The following is a 16,500-nucleotide window of genomic DNA, read 5'->3' on the forward strand; positions in this document are numbered from 1 at the left end:
ACCGAACTGCTGATTCGGAGAAGGTAAAAGGTGGAGGTGTGTGTTTCAAGATAAATTCTCGGTGGTGCTTCAATGCGACAATTTTGTCAAAATCATGTTCTCCTGACCTTGAACACCTAATGATCAGATGCAGTCAGTTTTGTTTACCAAGGGAATTCACATCAGTGATCCCCACTGGTGTTTGCGTACCGTGAGCAGTCAACTGTAATCAAGCGCTTAAGGTACTGCATGATGCAGTCTCCAAACAAGAAACTGTCCATCCCGACGCATTTCAAATCAGTTGAGGTCTTCAACCAGGCTTATTTGAAGAAATACCTGCCCAGTTACCATCAATGTATAATCTGTAATACCAGAGATCACACCACACTAGACCACTGCAAAAGGATCTAGTATATGATTAAACTCTTCTCTGGCTTCAAGCAGTGTATCAATTATAATCCTGGTGATCCTTCCAGAAACCATGGAAACATAGGGACAACAGGCATCTTTAAAGAATACCAGATTAATACCATCCACAAATCTGTAAGGAAGCTCAAGTAACAGCTTATGTGAGACAATGATGACCTTGGACTTGGGTCAGCTGGAGTTTACAGGATTCCCTGTGAATGTGGAGCAGCGTATATCAGTCTGATAGGATGCACAGTGGAAATACGCATCAAGGAGCACGAGGCGTATCTATTTGGGTTACCTGGAGAAATCAGTGGTAGCAGAACACTGCACTCGCAATGGCCATAGAACTGACTTCAATGGTACAAAACTACTGTGCTGTGCCAATCACTTTTGGGACCACCTGGTAAATGAAGCCATTGAAATAAAACTAGAGGAAAAGAAGTTTAACAAAGACAAAAGTCTCGCTCTAATTAAGAACTGAACCAGGGTGGGAGAGCAGAAAATTGGGTGAGGACTAACCAACTTGGGGACTGAATACAGGGGTGTACATGTACGCCAGACTAGACATGCCCAGGCATCATCCCTGAAGAAGATAGCAGAGTTTGTCATCGTAACGTCGTTTATAATCGATACCTGTACATGACTTGAAACCAGAGAAGAGTATATTTGACACTAGACTACTGTTAAACTAAGATGAGGAATATCTACTGTTCCATGCCAGAACACATTTCAATAAATCTGATCACTTCTTGACAACCCTTCTCCTACCTACAAACAGGCAGAGGCTAAAGAGCAAAGCTCCAGAGATTAGGGCAACAAAGAAGTTGAGAGGAGTGGCTAAGGGATTGCTTTGAGTCAATGAACTTGTCCGTTCTCAAGGACTTATCTACAGATCTGAATGAATACACCAGAGCTGCTACGGATTTTAAAAACAGTTGTAGACAAGTGTTTCCCCACAAAATCATTCAGAGTCTACCCCAATCAAAGCCCTGGATGAGCTATGAAATCTGTACTCTGCTGAGGGCCAGATCAGAGGCTGGTGACCAAGAAAGTTACAGAGGTCCAGGGTATAATTTCTGGAAAGCCGATACATGGTTGAAATGGCAATTCTGGACTAAACTTGAATCAAGGAAAGATGCTCAATAATTGTGGCAGGGCTTGAATGCTACCACCTCGTATTAAGTAAAGTAAGTGACACAGGCAACAGCTGGGCTTCACTTGCAAATCAGCTTAATGCCTTCTGTCAACACACATCAAAGTTGCTGGTGAATGCAGCAGGCCAGGCAGCATCTCTAGGAAGAGGTACAGTCGATGTTTCAGGCTGAGACCCTTCGTAGGGACTAACTGAAGGAAGAGTTAGTAAGAGATTTGAGAGGGGGAGGGGGAGATCCAAAATGATAGGAGAAGACAGGAGGGGGAGGGATGGAGCCAAGAGCTGGACAGGTGATTGGCAAAGGGGATATGAGAGGATCATGGGACAGGAGGCCCAGGGAGAAAGACAAGGGGGGGGGGGGACCACAGAGGATGAGCAAGGGGCATAGTCAGAGGGAGAGAAAGGAGAGTGAGAGAAAGAATGTGTGTATAAAAATAAATAACAGATGGGGTACAAGGGGGAGGTGGGGCATTAGCGGAAGTTAGAGAAGTCGATGTTCATGCCATCAGGTTGGAGGCTACCCAGACGGAATATAAGGTGTTGTTCCTCCAACCTGAGTATGGCTTCATCTTTACAGTAGAGGAGGCCGTGGATAGACATGTCAGAATGGGAATGGGATGTGGAATTAAAATGTGTGGCCACTGGGAGATCCTGCTTTCTCTGGCGGACAGAGCGTAGGTGTTCAGCAAAGCGGTCTCCCAGTCTGCGTCAGGTCTCGCCAATATATAGAAGGCCACATCGGGAGCACCGGACGCAGTATATCACCCCAGTCGACTCACAGGTGAAGTGTCGCCTCACCTGGAAGGACTGTTTGGGGCCCTGAATGGTGGCAAGGGAGGAAGTGTAAGGGCATGTGTAGCACTTGTTCTGCTTACAAGGATAAGTGCCGGGAGGGATGGGGGGGATGAATAGACAAGGAAGTCGCGTAGGGAGCGATCCCTGCGGAAAGCGGGGCGGGGGGCGGGGAGGGAAAGATGTGCTCAGTGGTGGGATCCCGTTGGAGGTGGCGGAAGTTACGGAGAATAATATGTTGGACCCGGAGGCTGGTTGGGTGGTACGTGAGGACCGGGGAACCCTATTCCTACTGGGGTGGTGGGAGGATGGAGTGAGAGCAGATGTACGTGAAATGGGGGAGATGCATTTGAGAGCAGAGTTGATAGCGGAGGAAGGGAAGCCCCTTTCTTTAAAAAAGGAGGACATCTCCCTCGTCCTGGAATGAAAAGCCTCATCCTGAGAGCAGATGCGGCAGAGACGGAGGAATTGCAAGAAGGGGATGGCATTTTTGCAAGAGACCAGGTGAGAAGAGGAATAGTCCAGATAGCTGTGAGAGTCAGTAGGCTTATAGTAGACATCAGTGGATAAGCTGTCTCCAGAGACAGAGACAGAAAGATCTAGAAAGGGGAGGGAGGTGTCGGAAATGGACCAGGTAAACTTGAGGGCAGGGTGAAAGTTGGAAGCAAAGTTAATAAAGTCAACGAGCTCAGCATGCATGCAGGAAGCAGCGCCAATGCAGTCGTCGATGTAGCGAAGGAAAAGTGGGGGACAGATACCAGAATAGGCACAGAACATAGATTGTTCCACAAAGCCAACAAAAAGGCAGGCATAGCTAGGACCCATACGGGTGCCCATAGCTACACCTTTAGTTTGGAGGAAGTGGGAGGAGCCGAAGGAGAAATTATTAAGAGTAAGGACTAATTCTGCTAGACGGAGCAGAGTGGTGGTAGAGGGGAACTGATTAGGTCTGGAATCCAAAAAGAAGCGGAGAGCTTTGAGACCTTCCTGATGGGGGATGGAAGTATAAAGGGACTGGACATCCATGGTGAAAATAAAGTGGTGGGGGCCAACTTAAAATCATCGAAAAGTTTAAGAGCGTGCCTTCTGTGCTCCTTTTGACAGTCAAAACATGGAGAAACCATCACGAACTCCCACAGCCCCCAGTGATCCTGTGATTTCAGTCTGAGGCTGACATGCTAGCAGCCTTCAGTGGGGTAAACACACAAGAAGCAAATGGACTGAAGGAGTATCTGGCCAAGTACAAAAGATGTATGCTGATCAACTTGCTGGAGTTTTCACTGAGCTCCTTAACCTCTTGCTTTGGCATTCTGATGTACTCACCTGCTTCAAGCAGGCTTCACTTTTTCCGTAATCAGCTCAATGACCATCGTCCAATAGCACTTGCATCCACTGTGATTAAATGTTTTGAGAGGTTGGTGATTAAAACAGATCAACTCCTGCCTGAGAAGATAATTGGATTCACTTCAGTTTGCCTACTGGCACAACAGGTCCACAGCAGATGCCATCTCATTGACTCAGCTCTGGAACATCTGGACAGCAAAGATGCATGGACCTCTTTATCGACTGCAGCTCAGCATTCAATACCATCATCCCCTCAAAACTAATCAGTAAGCTGGAAAACCCTGGCCTCGTTACCTCCCTGTACAATTAGATCTTTGATTTACTCATTTGCAGATCCCAGTAGGTTTGGATTAGCAACAACATCTCCACAATCTCCATCAGCACAGGTGCCCCACAAGGCTGTCTGCTTAGCCCTGCTGTACTTGCTTTATACTTGTGACTGTGTGGTAATGCCATATTCAAGTTTGTTGATGACAAAAACTGAATCAAAGGTCGTGATGGCTCAGCACATAGGAGAGAGATTGAAAATCTGGCTGAGTGGTACCACAACAAAAACCTCTACTCAATGCCAGCAAGACCAAGGAGCTGATCATTGATTTCAGGAGGAGAAGACCAGAGATCTATGAGCCAGTCCTCATCAGAGGTGGAGACAGTCAGCAGCTTTAAATGCCTTTTGTTATTTTGGAGGACTTGTACTGGACTTGAGTAAGTGGCATTATGAAGAAAGCAAGGCAGCACCTCTTCTTCCTTAGAAGTTTGCAAAGATTTGATAAACTTCTATAGATGTGTGCTGGAAGGGTTCATTGACTGGTTGTATCATGGCCTGATATGGAAACACCAATGCCCTTGAACAGCAAATCTTTTTATATATATAAAAAAAATAGTGGATGAGGTCCAGTCCATCACAGGTAAAGCCCTCCCCACCACAGAGCACATCTTTGCAGAGCATTTTCACAGGAAAGCAGCATCCATTGTTCAGGACCCCCACCACCCAGGTCCTGCTGTCTTCTTGCTGCCATCAAGAAGCAGATACAGGAGTCTCAGGACTTGCACAAGCAGGTTCAGGAACTGTTGTTAACCTTCATCCATTGGACTCTTGAACCAGAGGGGATAATGTCACTTAACTTCACTTACTCCATCACTGAAATGTTACAACAACCTGTTGGCTCACTTTTAAGGACTCTTCCGCTCGTTCTCAAAATTGATTGCTTGTTTATTTATTAATATTTCTTTCCTATTGGCACCGTTTGTTGTCTTTTGTACACTGGTTGGATGCTCAGGTTGCTGTGGTCTTTCATTGATTCTATTACGGTTATTCTATTATGGATTTATGGTTATGGTTTTTGGAATTATTGAGTAAGCCTGCAAGAAAATGAGTGTGTTATATATGGTGACATATATTTGCTTTGAACTTTGATATCGCTTGTGAAACTTCAAAGCTGTGCCTCATATTTAATGGCAATGGAAGTAGAAATGTATCCCACAGAAAAATAAATTTAGGTAATTGGCATAGAATCTTGAACTTGCATCTTCATGTTTCTGAAGTAAAGGTGCTATGATTGAGGCTAGTATTAACTGCCACTTCAGGCTTTATTGCATCAGTAATTTTGGAAATTCTGTAGAAATAAGAATATACAAGATTTGAAATTCACACTTTAATGGCAGCATCTAAAAAATGTATGATGTTTTGCAAAGAAATATTCTAAAATGATTCAAAATATTGAAGCTACCAACAATAACTGAAGCTGTTCCTTCTTACCTTTCATACTCCTTGTCTGCTCATATAACAAATCTTAATAGGAACTGAAGGTGAGGGTAGTTTTTGTCTGCAGGGTCAGTTATCGTGTACACATTTTTTGTGTGGTGTGGGGAACTAAATTAGTAGAGCCACAGGAAGTGTTTCTTAGTTGAAAGTTCAAAACAGAATGACAAGTATTTTATCAATAGTATTTCGAAGGGAGCCTAGGCATAGGGCTATCAACCCTAAGCCAGTGTTATGCTCAGAGCTGTGATCTCTATGACAAAAGTTGCTTTTATTAACTTCAACATTAGGCATGCTTGCTTATCTTGGAGCACTGTAAGAAGCACAATTACTCTTGTTCGGAGTTTACATTTTGCATTGAAGAGGTAAGTTGCAGCTTTCAGTTCTGCAGCAAGTGGGAATTGCTTAGTAACAGATTGTTTTCAAAAACCAAGCTGTCTATCAATATTTATTAGTTCAGTCATTTCTAATTTATTTTATGCTGGTGAATGTAAAGGGAAACTGTGCAGTTAATAACAGGACCTCTGACAGTGGTGATGTGTAGTAGGATTGTAGAGTTGAAGTTTGCAGTTCCCTGAAAGCGACTGCACGGTTTGATAGGGTAGTAAAGAGTATAGCATTCTAGCTGTGTGGGGGCTTTGGAGAGGGTGCAGAAGAGGTTTTTTAGGATGCTGCCTGGATTATTTACCCTTTCTTCCTCTCTTTCTCCCCCCCCCCCCACTATTTTTCCATTTCTCATTGTGATTACCCTCTCACCCTATCCATCACCTCCCTCTTGGCCTGAAACATCAACTTTTTATTCCTTTCCTAGGATACTGTCCAACCTGTTGAGTGTATGTACCTCCCTCTGTTTCTCCTTCCCTTCTTTCCATGGTTCACCGCCTGTAAAGAAATTATACTGCCCATGAAAAGTATTCCCCCCCCCCCCGGAAGTGTTCATGCTTTAATGTTCTACAGCACTGAATCAGTGGATTTAATTTTTTTTTTATATACTGATCAACAGAAAAAGACCCTTTTTGTTTCAAAGTGAAGACAGATCTCTACAAAGTGAGCTAAATTAATAACAAATACAAAACACAATAATTGCATAAGTATTCACCTCGCGCCCCCCCGCCCCAGTATGACACACCAAATCACTGGTGCAGCAGTTGGTTTTAGAAGTCATATAATTAGTTAAATTGAGATGGTTTTTAAAGACCTTTGTACAGTCCAGGTGTTTCACTGATTGCAGTAAAGCTGATTGAGACCTATCCATATAGACTCAAGACTGTAATTGCTGCCAAAGGTGCATCTACTAAATACTGACTTGAAGGGGTGAATGTTTTTGCAGTTTGTATTTATATTAATTTTATATTTGTAATTAATTCAGATCATTTTGTAGAGATCTGTTTTCACTTTGACATGAAGGAGTCTTATTCTGTTGATCAGTGTCAAAAAAAGCCAAATTAAATCCACTGTAATTCAATGTTGTAAAACAATAAAGCATAAAAACTTCCAGAGGGGGAGGTGAATACTTTTTATAGGTTGGGTAAATTTTTTCTTTAGCCCTTTACCTCTTCCACCTATACCCTCCCAGTTTCTCACTTCATCCCCTCCCCCAGTCATGCACCTCCCACTCATCTGGTCTCACCTATCATCTGCTGCCAGCATTTACCTTCTCCCCCCAACCCCCACACCTTATTCTGGCTTCTGCCCCCTTTCCTTTTGAGACCTGATGAAGGATCTCAGCCTGAAACATAGACTGTTTATTCCCTGCATGCTTCCTGACTTCAGTTCAACCAGCAGTTTGTGCCTGTTGCTCAAGATTTTCAGCATCTGGAGGATCTTGTGTGTATAGCATGCATGGCTTTATTAATTGAGGCAATGAGTTAAGAGTCAGGAAGTTGTGTGTTGCAGGTTTATAAAACTGATCTACCTGCATCAAAGGGATTGCATTCAATTGTGATTGCCTCATAATAGGGGAAGAATGTGGTGGCTTTGGACAGGGTGCAGAAGAGGTTTTCCAGAATGTTGCTTAGTGGGCATGTGCTTAAAAGGAGAAGTTAGGCAAACGTGTTGGTTTTTCTGGAATGGCAGAAGCTGAGGGGAGTCTGGATGGAAGTATATAAAATTGAGAGACCTAGATAGACAGCCAGTATAATTTTTCCTGGGTTAAAATACTTACACACAGGAACACTGCTCAGCCCAAAATGAATGGGGGAAAGTTCAAAAGACAACTGTTAGCATAGAGTAATGGATTCCTGGATGTGCTATCAAGGGTTATGGTGGAGTCAGACATGATGGGGGCATTTAAGAGGATCCTAGGTATATAAATGTGCATCAAAAGGAGGGATGTGGTCCACATGCAGAAGGATTTAAAAAGAGATCGTGGGAGATTTTAATTTTCCACACATTGACTGGGAAGCCGATACTGTAAAAGGGCTGGATGGTTTGGAGATTGTAAAATGTGTGCAGGATAGTTTTTTGCAGCAATACATAGAGGTACCAACTAGAGAAGGGGCAGTGTTGGATCTCCTGTTAGGGAATGAGATAGGTCAAGTGACGGAGGTTTGTGTTGGGGAGCACTTAGGGTCCAGTGATCACAATGCTATTAGTTTCAATATAATTATGGAGAAGGATAGGTCTAGACCCAGGGTTGAGATTTTTGATTGGAGAAAGGCTAACTTTGAGGAAATGCAAAAGGATTTAGAAGGAGTGGATTGGGACAATTTGTTTTATGGGAAGAATGTAATAGAGAAATGGAGGTCATTTAAAGGTGAAATTTTGAGGGTACAGAATGTTCCTGTTAGGTTGAAAGGAAAGGTTAAAAGTTTGAGAGAGCCATGGTTTTCAAGGGATATTGGAAACTTGGCTCAGAAAAAGAGAGATATCTACAATAAGTATAGGCAGCATGGAGTAAATGAGGTGTTCGAGGAATATAAAGAATGTAGAAAGAATCTTAAGAAAGAAATTAGAAGAGCTAAAAGAAGGTATAAGGTTGCTTTGGCAAGTAAGCTGAAAATAAATCCCATGGGTTTCTACAGTTATATTAATAGCAAAAGGATAGTGAGGAATAAAATTGGTCCCTTAGAGAATCAGAGTGGAGAGTTATGTGTGGAGCCAAAAGAGATGGGGGAGATTCTGAACAATTTCTTTTCTTCGCTATTCACGAAGGAGAAGGACATTGAATTGTGTAAGGTAAAGGAAACAAGAAGGGTAGTTATGGAAAGTATGACAATTAAAGAAGAGGAAGTACTGGCGCTTTTAAGGAATATAAAAGTGGATAAGTCTCCGGGTCCTGACAGGATATTCCCTAGGACCTTGAGGGAAGTTAGTGTGGAAATAGCAGGGGCTCTGACAGAAATATTTCAAATACTTTATACTTTATTGTCGCCAAACAATCGATACTAGAATATACAATCATCACAGCGATATTTGATTCTGCACTTCCCACTCCCTGGATTACAAATATTAAATATTAAAAATAGTAAAAAAAAATAGTAAATATTAAACACTTAAATTATAAATCATAAATAAAAAATAGAAAAATGGAAAGTAAGGTAGTGCAAAAAACTGAGAGGCAGGTCCAGGTATTTGGAGGGTCAGGATCCATTCAGCAGTCTTATCACAGTTGGAAAGAAGCTGTTCCCAAATATGGCCGTACGAGTCTTCAAGCTCCTGAGTTTTCTCCCGGAGGGAAGAGGGACGAAAAGTGTATTGGCTGGGTGGGTCGTGTCCTTGATTATCCTGGTAGCACTGCTCCAACAGCGTGCGGTATAGATGTCATTAGAAACAGGGATGGTGCCGGAGGATTGGTGTATTTACTCATGTTGTTCCATTGTTTACAAAGGGTTCTGAGAGTAAACCTAGCAATTATCGGCCTCTGAGTTTGATGTCAGTGGTGGGTAAATTAATGGAAAGTATTCTTAGAGATGGTATATATAATTATCTGGATAGACAGGGTCTGATTAGGAACAGTCAACATGGGTTTGTGCGTGGAAGGTCATGTTTGAATTTTTTGAAGAGGTTACTGGGAAAGTTGAGGGTAAAGCGGTGGATGTTGTCTATGTGGACTTCAGTAAGGCCTTTGACAAGATTCCACATGGCAGGTTAGTTAAGAAGGTTCAATCGTTAGGTATTAATATTGAAGTAGTAAAATGGATTCAGCAGTGGCTGGATAGGAGACACCAGAGAGTATGGTGGATAACTGTTTGTCAGGTTGGAGGCCGGCGACAAGTGGTGTGCCTCAGGAATCTGTACTGGGTCCAAAGTTGTTTGTCATATACATTAATGATCTGGATAATCAGATGAATAAGTATGCAGATGATACTAAGATAGGTGGAGTTGTGGTTAATGAAGTAGGTTTTCAAAGCTTGCAGAGAGATATAGGCCAGTTGGAAGAGTGGGCTGAAAGATGGCAGATGGAGTTTAATGCTGATAAATGTGAGGTGCTACATTTTAGTAGGACTAATCAAAATAGGACATACATGGTAAATGGTAGGGCATTGAAGAATGCAGTAGAACAGAGGGATCTAGGAATAATGGTGCATAGTTCCCTGAAGGTGGAATCTCATGTGGATAGGGTGGTGAAGAAAGCTTTTGGTATGCTGGCCTTTATTAATCAGAGCATTGAGTATAGGAGTTGGGATGTAATGTTGAAATTGTACAAGACATTGGTGAGGCCAAATTTGGAGTATTGTGTACAGTTTTGGTCACCGAATTATAGGAAAGATGTCAACAAAATAGAGTACAGAGAAGATTTACTAGAATGTTACCTGGGTTTCATCATCTAAGTTACAGAGAAAAGTTGAACAAGTTGGGTCTTTATTCTTTGAAACGTAGGAGGTTGAGGGGGTCTTGATAGAGGTATTTAAAATTATGAGGGGATAGATAGAGTTGACGTGAATAGGCTTTTTCCACTGAGGGGGGGAGATTCAAACAAGAGGACATGAGTTGAGAGTTAAAGGGCAAAAGTTTAGGGGTAACATGAGGAGGAACTTCTTTACTCAGAGAGTGGTAGCTGTGTGGAACGAGCTTCCAGCAGAAGTGGTTGAGGCAGGTTCGATGTTGTCAAGTAAAATTGGACAGCTATATGGATAGGAAAGGATTGGAGGGTTATGAGCTGAGTACAGGTCGGTGGGACTAGGTGAGAATAAGAGTTCGGCATGGACTAGAAGGGCCGAAATGGCCTGTTTCTGTGCTATAATTGTTAATCTGGTTATATAGATTTAGGTTAATTAGGCAGCATTAGTTTAATTAGTTTGGCATAACATTGGGCTGAGCAGCTGTTCTTGTGCTATATTATTCTATGTTTTACTCCTGAAACTTTTTGTTTTCAGTCCTGAGATATATCAATTTATTGGTGAATGAATGTCATGTGAGACAAATAATTATGGGATGGAATTGTATTCACTACTAGAATTGCAGCAGGTGTAGTCAGCTGAGAAATTACAGAAAATTAATTTAATGGACAAGCCTGAAGACTGCTTCAGAGAACCTACTTGACCAAGTGGTGCAAGGTTTTAAATAAAGTTGATACAAGCACCAAGCATTTTAAAGGCTTACTTTTGCATGAATTTCCCAAGGACAGCATAGATTACACAAATGACATTTATGAAAGTGCTGTCCAAACAAATGTTCTTTTCTTTATATCACTATGTATGTACAGGCTTCTGTCCATTGGTGTTTCAAATGCACCAAGGAGTTTGGCAATTATGTGGATCATGCAAGTTGCAATAAGTCCCTACTTTTTTCCCCCAGTTTTCCCCAAAATCAAGGCACTATGCAATCCAATTTCTAAGTGTTATTTTTATCTTCCTCAGTGGTAGTAGAATGTGTATTTCATTTAACTCTGAATGTATCCAGTGAGCATAGCATTTGAACATATTTATAGACAGTATTTTAGCTTAGGGAACAGTTTTCACATTCAAACTAGCTAATAATCAAATGATGTATCTGAACTGCAAGTTTTTTTTTAAATGACAGTCTAACTATTCTAGGATCAAGGACTGACTTCTGAAACATTAAAGACGCATTCCGATATAATCACAGGGGCAAACACTTGTCCAGAGATTATCTCCTTTACTGGTTAGTGCAGCAGCAGAACTGCACTGTCTCAATAAACAGGATAAATGGACAATAAAAAGGCTAAGGGCTGTAATCTCCAGCAAGTACAGTATTTCACAATTGAGAGGAGGGGTGGGAGGAAGAGTGTTTTCATGGGTTCAAGTGGTATAAATCTTGCCTCATAAATTTAATATAGTACATTTTGAAATTCTCCAAAGGCTGGGGACAGGAGTTGTATCATGGTCCAGCATTTGAAAAGGATAAAGTAAGTAATGTACCTGGATCCTTCACATCGTAACTTTTTAAACAAAAGGAGATTGTTCCTTGTGATCTTTCCAGATAAGTATTAGTGAAAGTTGTGAGTGCCCTCAGTAATGTATGGAAAATGATTTGGGTGTATTGAGAAATACTGATTGGTTGATAGTCTTTTCCTTCACTTAAACATTTGTTATTGGGGGGTAAAATAGTCTAACCTAACCTGCTCCCTGTGGAATTTGTACATTCTGTCATCAGGTGGGAAGAGGAAATCTATGGAGATGGTGTAAAATGGATGTTTCTGGAACATAAAGGTCCGTTATTTGCACCTGAATATGAGAACCTTCCCTCGGGCATCAATTTCTATTATGATGGTGAGTAGTATTGTGCTGCCAGTTTTTAATACACCAGTGGTCTGGGTTGGTTTGTAACAATATTCTAGAATTTGTCATTAAATAGAATAGTTGTAACAATTTAAGGTGAGGGGGAAAGTTAAATGGGATCTGAGGGGTAACTTTTTCATGCAGAGGGTTGGTGGTGAACATCGGGAATGAACTGTCAGTCATAGTCATACTTTATTGATTCCGGAGGAAATTGGTTTTCGTTACAGTTGCACCATAAATAATAAACAGTAATAGAACCATAAATAGTTAAATAGTAATATGTAATTTATGCCAGTAAATTATGAAATAAGTCCAGGACCAGCCTATTGGCTCAGGGTGTCTGGCCCGCCAAGGGAGGAATTGTAAAGTTTGATGGCCACAGGCAGGAATGACTTCCTATGACGTTCTGTGCTGCATCTCGGTGGAATGAGTCTCGGGTTGAATGTACTCCTGTGCCCACCCAGTACATTACGTAGTGGATGGGAGACATTGTCCAAGATGGCATGCAACTTAGACAACATACTCTTTTGAGACACCACCGTGAGAGAGTCCAGTTCCATCCCCACAACATCACTGGCCTTATGAATGAGTTTGTTGATCCTGTTGGTGTCTGCTACCCTCAGCCTGCTGCCCCAGCATACAACAGCAAACATGATAGCACTGGCCACTACAGACTCATAGAACATCCTCAGCATGGTCCGGCAGATGTTAAAGGACCTCAGTCTCCTCAGGAAATAGAGATGGCTCTGACCCTTCTTGTAGACAGCCTCAGTGTTCTTAGACCAGTCCAGTTTATTGTCAGAGGAACTGGTTAAGGCAGATTCAATAATATCACCTAAGAAACACTTGGGTAGGTACATGGAGGGCATAGCTTAGGGGGATATGGGCCAAATGCAGGAGATTGGGGCTAACTGGTGGGCACCAAGCTCAAGTTTAATTGTCATTCAACCATATACATGAATTTGGACTCCAGTACGCCCACTGTGCCTCTGCTCTCAACCTCACTGCCTCCAGTGTCTCCTCCCCTGAATGGCTACAACAGGCAACCTTGTGGCATGAGGGCATGGTTTGCGTAACAACCAAGGCTGCCCAGTTCCCATGCTGCCGGTTTCATCAAAGAACCAGTGAACTGAATTTGCTGTGTTCTACGCTACCATTGTCCAACAGGATCTAGTGATCACAAGAAAAACATCCAGAACAATCATTTGCAATGTTTAGTTAGACCACGCACGACCTCAGACGCCTTCCGATAGCAGGCAACAACACAGCACGCAACAAGTCCAGCTCCACTGCTATCAAGCAACTCATTAGTGGAGTACACCTGCAGTACTTGACGCTCTTAATATCCAGCAGTGTTTGGTGATCTTTAAAAAAAAAATGTAAAGGATGAACAATTGCACCTTTGTTTGGACCCAGAGAGGCTACTGTGCCTGAGCAAGTCGTCATGATACCAGAAGTTCGAAGGTGATCAATCCTTGGAACTATGTTTGGTATGGACTTGGGCAGAAGGTTCTGCATATTTATCATGTATTGCTCAATGATTCCAGAGTGTCAAATGAAATCATTTGTGAGGAAGGTGCTTTTCTCTAGGCTTGTGGAATCTAAAAATGAAAATCCTCCTCCAAATTTTCTCAAGTACTTAAATTAGATAAATGATTAAATTGACATATTTGCAAATTCAGATTGCAAGTGGTTACAATTCAAATAATTTGTATGCAGTGTAGTTATTTTGCATGATGCAAAATGGCTCTCAAAGAAATATTTGATCACCTGTTGCTTTCAATGTTGTCCCTGTGACTATGTGAGTTTCCTTTGAGTACTCTGATTCCCCCCCCCCATATTCTAAAGTCCTACGGGTTAGTTGATCAGATAGGTGTAAGTGGGCAGTGCAGTTCATTGAGCATGTGCTTGAATATTTTCCTCAGTCTGTTGCAGTCAAAATGTCTGTTTTGGATTGGGGAACTGGGACATGTGAATGATATGACCTGCACCTCTTTTAGGCCAACATTCCCAGCTTTGGGATTTGAACCACAAGACCCAAAGCTTCAGATTTATCTCTGAATTAACCAGTGAGAGTGGCACAATTGACCCAAATGCTTCTGGCCAGGAAGAATGGGAATCCCAACGTTAGTGGAGAGTTATTCCCGGTGATACCTGTCTGCTACCACTTGACCTTTTGGTAACTTTGCCATGAACTTACCAGTACACTTCTAAGATGCAAAAGGAAGCCAGAACACCTGGCAAAGAAAAACTTTGCTGTCACCGTAAATGTGTAAATGAATAGTCATCATCTGAGGTCAAGACTGAATACCACACTAGCCTTTCAGGAATAGAAGGTTGAATAATATAAAAGGTTGACCAAAATCTGCCATTTTCTGTGGAACTATTGGTTCTCCTTTCATTGTCTAAGTTTCTCATTGGAAATATCTAGCTGTATCCCCTTTTTTATTTAAAGATTTTGTATTTTCATGTTCTCTGTGTTTTTTTTTGAAGTGTTGCTATTCAGGATAAAGTGAATAATTGACTTTGTCATACTTCAGTTAAAGTAATTCAACAGATCATCAGCAGTACGGACACAAGAAATATATTGTTTTCAAAGATTTCCACTAGATAGAATGTATCCATCACACCAGATAGGTGATATCTCCCTTATTGCAGTGTACTCTTAAATGCACTTGTACATTCGAGTCACCTTTTGCTTTATTTACATGGACCAGATTCCACTATCTGAAGGAGGCTTTTCTCATTTTTGTAATTTGTACTTACTTGAATTGATTAGCACATTGTGCATAGGCATAACTTCGGTATCTGAAAAGAAAAGGCAGACAGTTTGTGAATAGCTAGGTGATTGGGCATCAGATCTGCAACAAAAATTTAAAAAGAACTAAAGTACTAGAAATACTCAGCAGGTCAGGATTGTATGTGGAAAGGGAAAATTGTCATGTTTCAGAATAAATATAGGCTTATTGCCCTGAAAAGATAAATCTTGTCTCTTCACAGTTGCTGCCTGATCTGCTGTGTCCTTTACATTTTTGTTTGCATTTCAATTTCCAGCATCTGTAATTACTTGCTTTTCAATTTTAGTTCTGCAAAAAAAAATACAAGGTAGTCAGCTATTTCCTTAATTTTATTCCAGTTTAAATTTAGTTTCACCACTTCAATTTGCAATAGCTGTTATTTGCCTCTCTAATTTTGATAGTTTGCTTTGTAAATAATTTTAAAAGGCAATCAAATGAAGTTGACTCCTGCAGCAGAAGAAATGGCCACCTTCTTTGCGAAGATGCTGGATCACGAGTACACCACAAAGGCAATTTTCAGACAAAACTTTTTTGAGGACTGGCGGCAGGTGTGTGTCCTTTTTATTTGATAAACCTATTGATTTTTGTTGCGGGGGGGTGCCTTGCTTGTAGATTGTGGCTTCTGGCCATGTAATTATTTAATCATTTAACCATGATGCCTCAGGCATCATCATTACGGCAGGCCTGATGCTTTCCCTTTTTTTTTCATGTGCTCGTGTCCCATTTGAAATCTCTTTTTGAAGTTAATTGTATGTTATTTAGTTGCTGAATTTGCTGTGAATTAGTCACTGAATTTCAAATACAAGGTGATGTGCAATGCCACTGCTCCATGACTTTATTTAACACAAAAACAATTTGTGCCTGGATACTAAGGTTTTTGCACAAGTCTGAAAAGCAATAAAATTACATCTTTGACGTGATCTGAGTTACAGATCCTATTATAAATGTACCTCATTTACTTTTGGATTTGCTTTGGTTACAGGAAATGAGTAGCTCAGAGAGGATGATAATCAGAGACCTAAATAAATGCGATTTCACAGAACTTCATCGATACTTTACTGAAAAAGCAGAGGCCAGAAAAGGATTGCCCAAAGAGGAAAAACAGGTACAAGCATGTTTGCCAAGTAGAAAAGTATTTCAGTTATCCAATCACTAAAATAATTTATGCTGAGGTACAGCCTAATTCTATTAGCAGCATCCCTGAAAAGCCATTTCAGTGAGTCTATACAGTCTCAGTTAAGTTCAAACATTTGACTTTTAAATGAAAATTGTTGTACAAGGTTAGAAGATAATAAATAAATATTCTGCTTGCTCAAGAAGGATGAGGAAAAAAACATAATTTTAAAAAACAGCTAGAGCCTATGGTGGATGATTGTGGAAAAACTTAAGGCTGGTTAATTAGGTGTGCTGTTTGCTGAATAAAAGAACTCCATTTCTCAGTCATCAGTTTAGGAGATATGTTCTCAAGTTGAAGGTCTTTAATGCTTTTACCCAACTCACTTTAAATGGAAGAATGTGGGGTGACTTTATTCGAACATAAATGATTCCTTAGGGAAGACACATCAAAGTTGCTGGTGA

At 41.2% G+C, this 16,500-nt stretch overlaps 1 protein-coding gene across 2 annotated transcripts in view; it reads left to right on the forward strand.

Annotated features, from left to right (window-relative positions):
- The first annotated feature begins 5,603 nt into the window (after positions 1-5,603).
- LOC134351487 (DNA topoisomerase 1-like) overlaps positions 5,604-16,500 on the forward strand; it is a 52,750-nt gene continuing 41,853 nt past the window's right edge. Inside the window, exons 1-4 of one of the 2 annotated variants that reach the window (XM_063057703.1) lie at positions 5,604-5,806; positions 12,000-12,115; positions 15,349-15,470; positions 15,905-16,027. In XM_063057703.1, the coding sequence (XP_062913773.1) occupies positions 5,676-5,806; positions 12,000-12,115; positions 15,349-15,470; positions 15,905-16,027 (492 nt within the window). In that variant the 5' untranslated portion in view covers positions 5,604-5,675. The remainder of the gene's footprint in view (positions 5,807-11,999; positions 12,116-15,348; positions 15,471-15,904; positions 16,028-16,500) is intronic. The other variant, XM_063057711.1, reaches the window with a different exon arrangement.

The sequence above is a fragment of the Mobula hypostoma genome, chromosome 1 (genome assembly GCF_963921235.1).
Source record: "Mobula hypostoma chromosome 1, sMobHyp1.1, whole genome shotgun sequence".
Taxonomy (NCBI): domain Eukaryota; kingdom Metazoa; phylum Chordata; class Chondrichthyes; order Myliobatiformes; family Myliobatidae; genus Mobula; species Mobula hypostoma.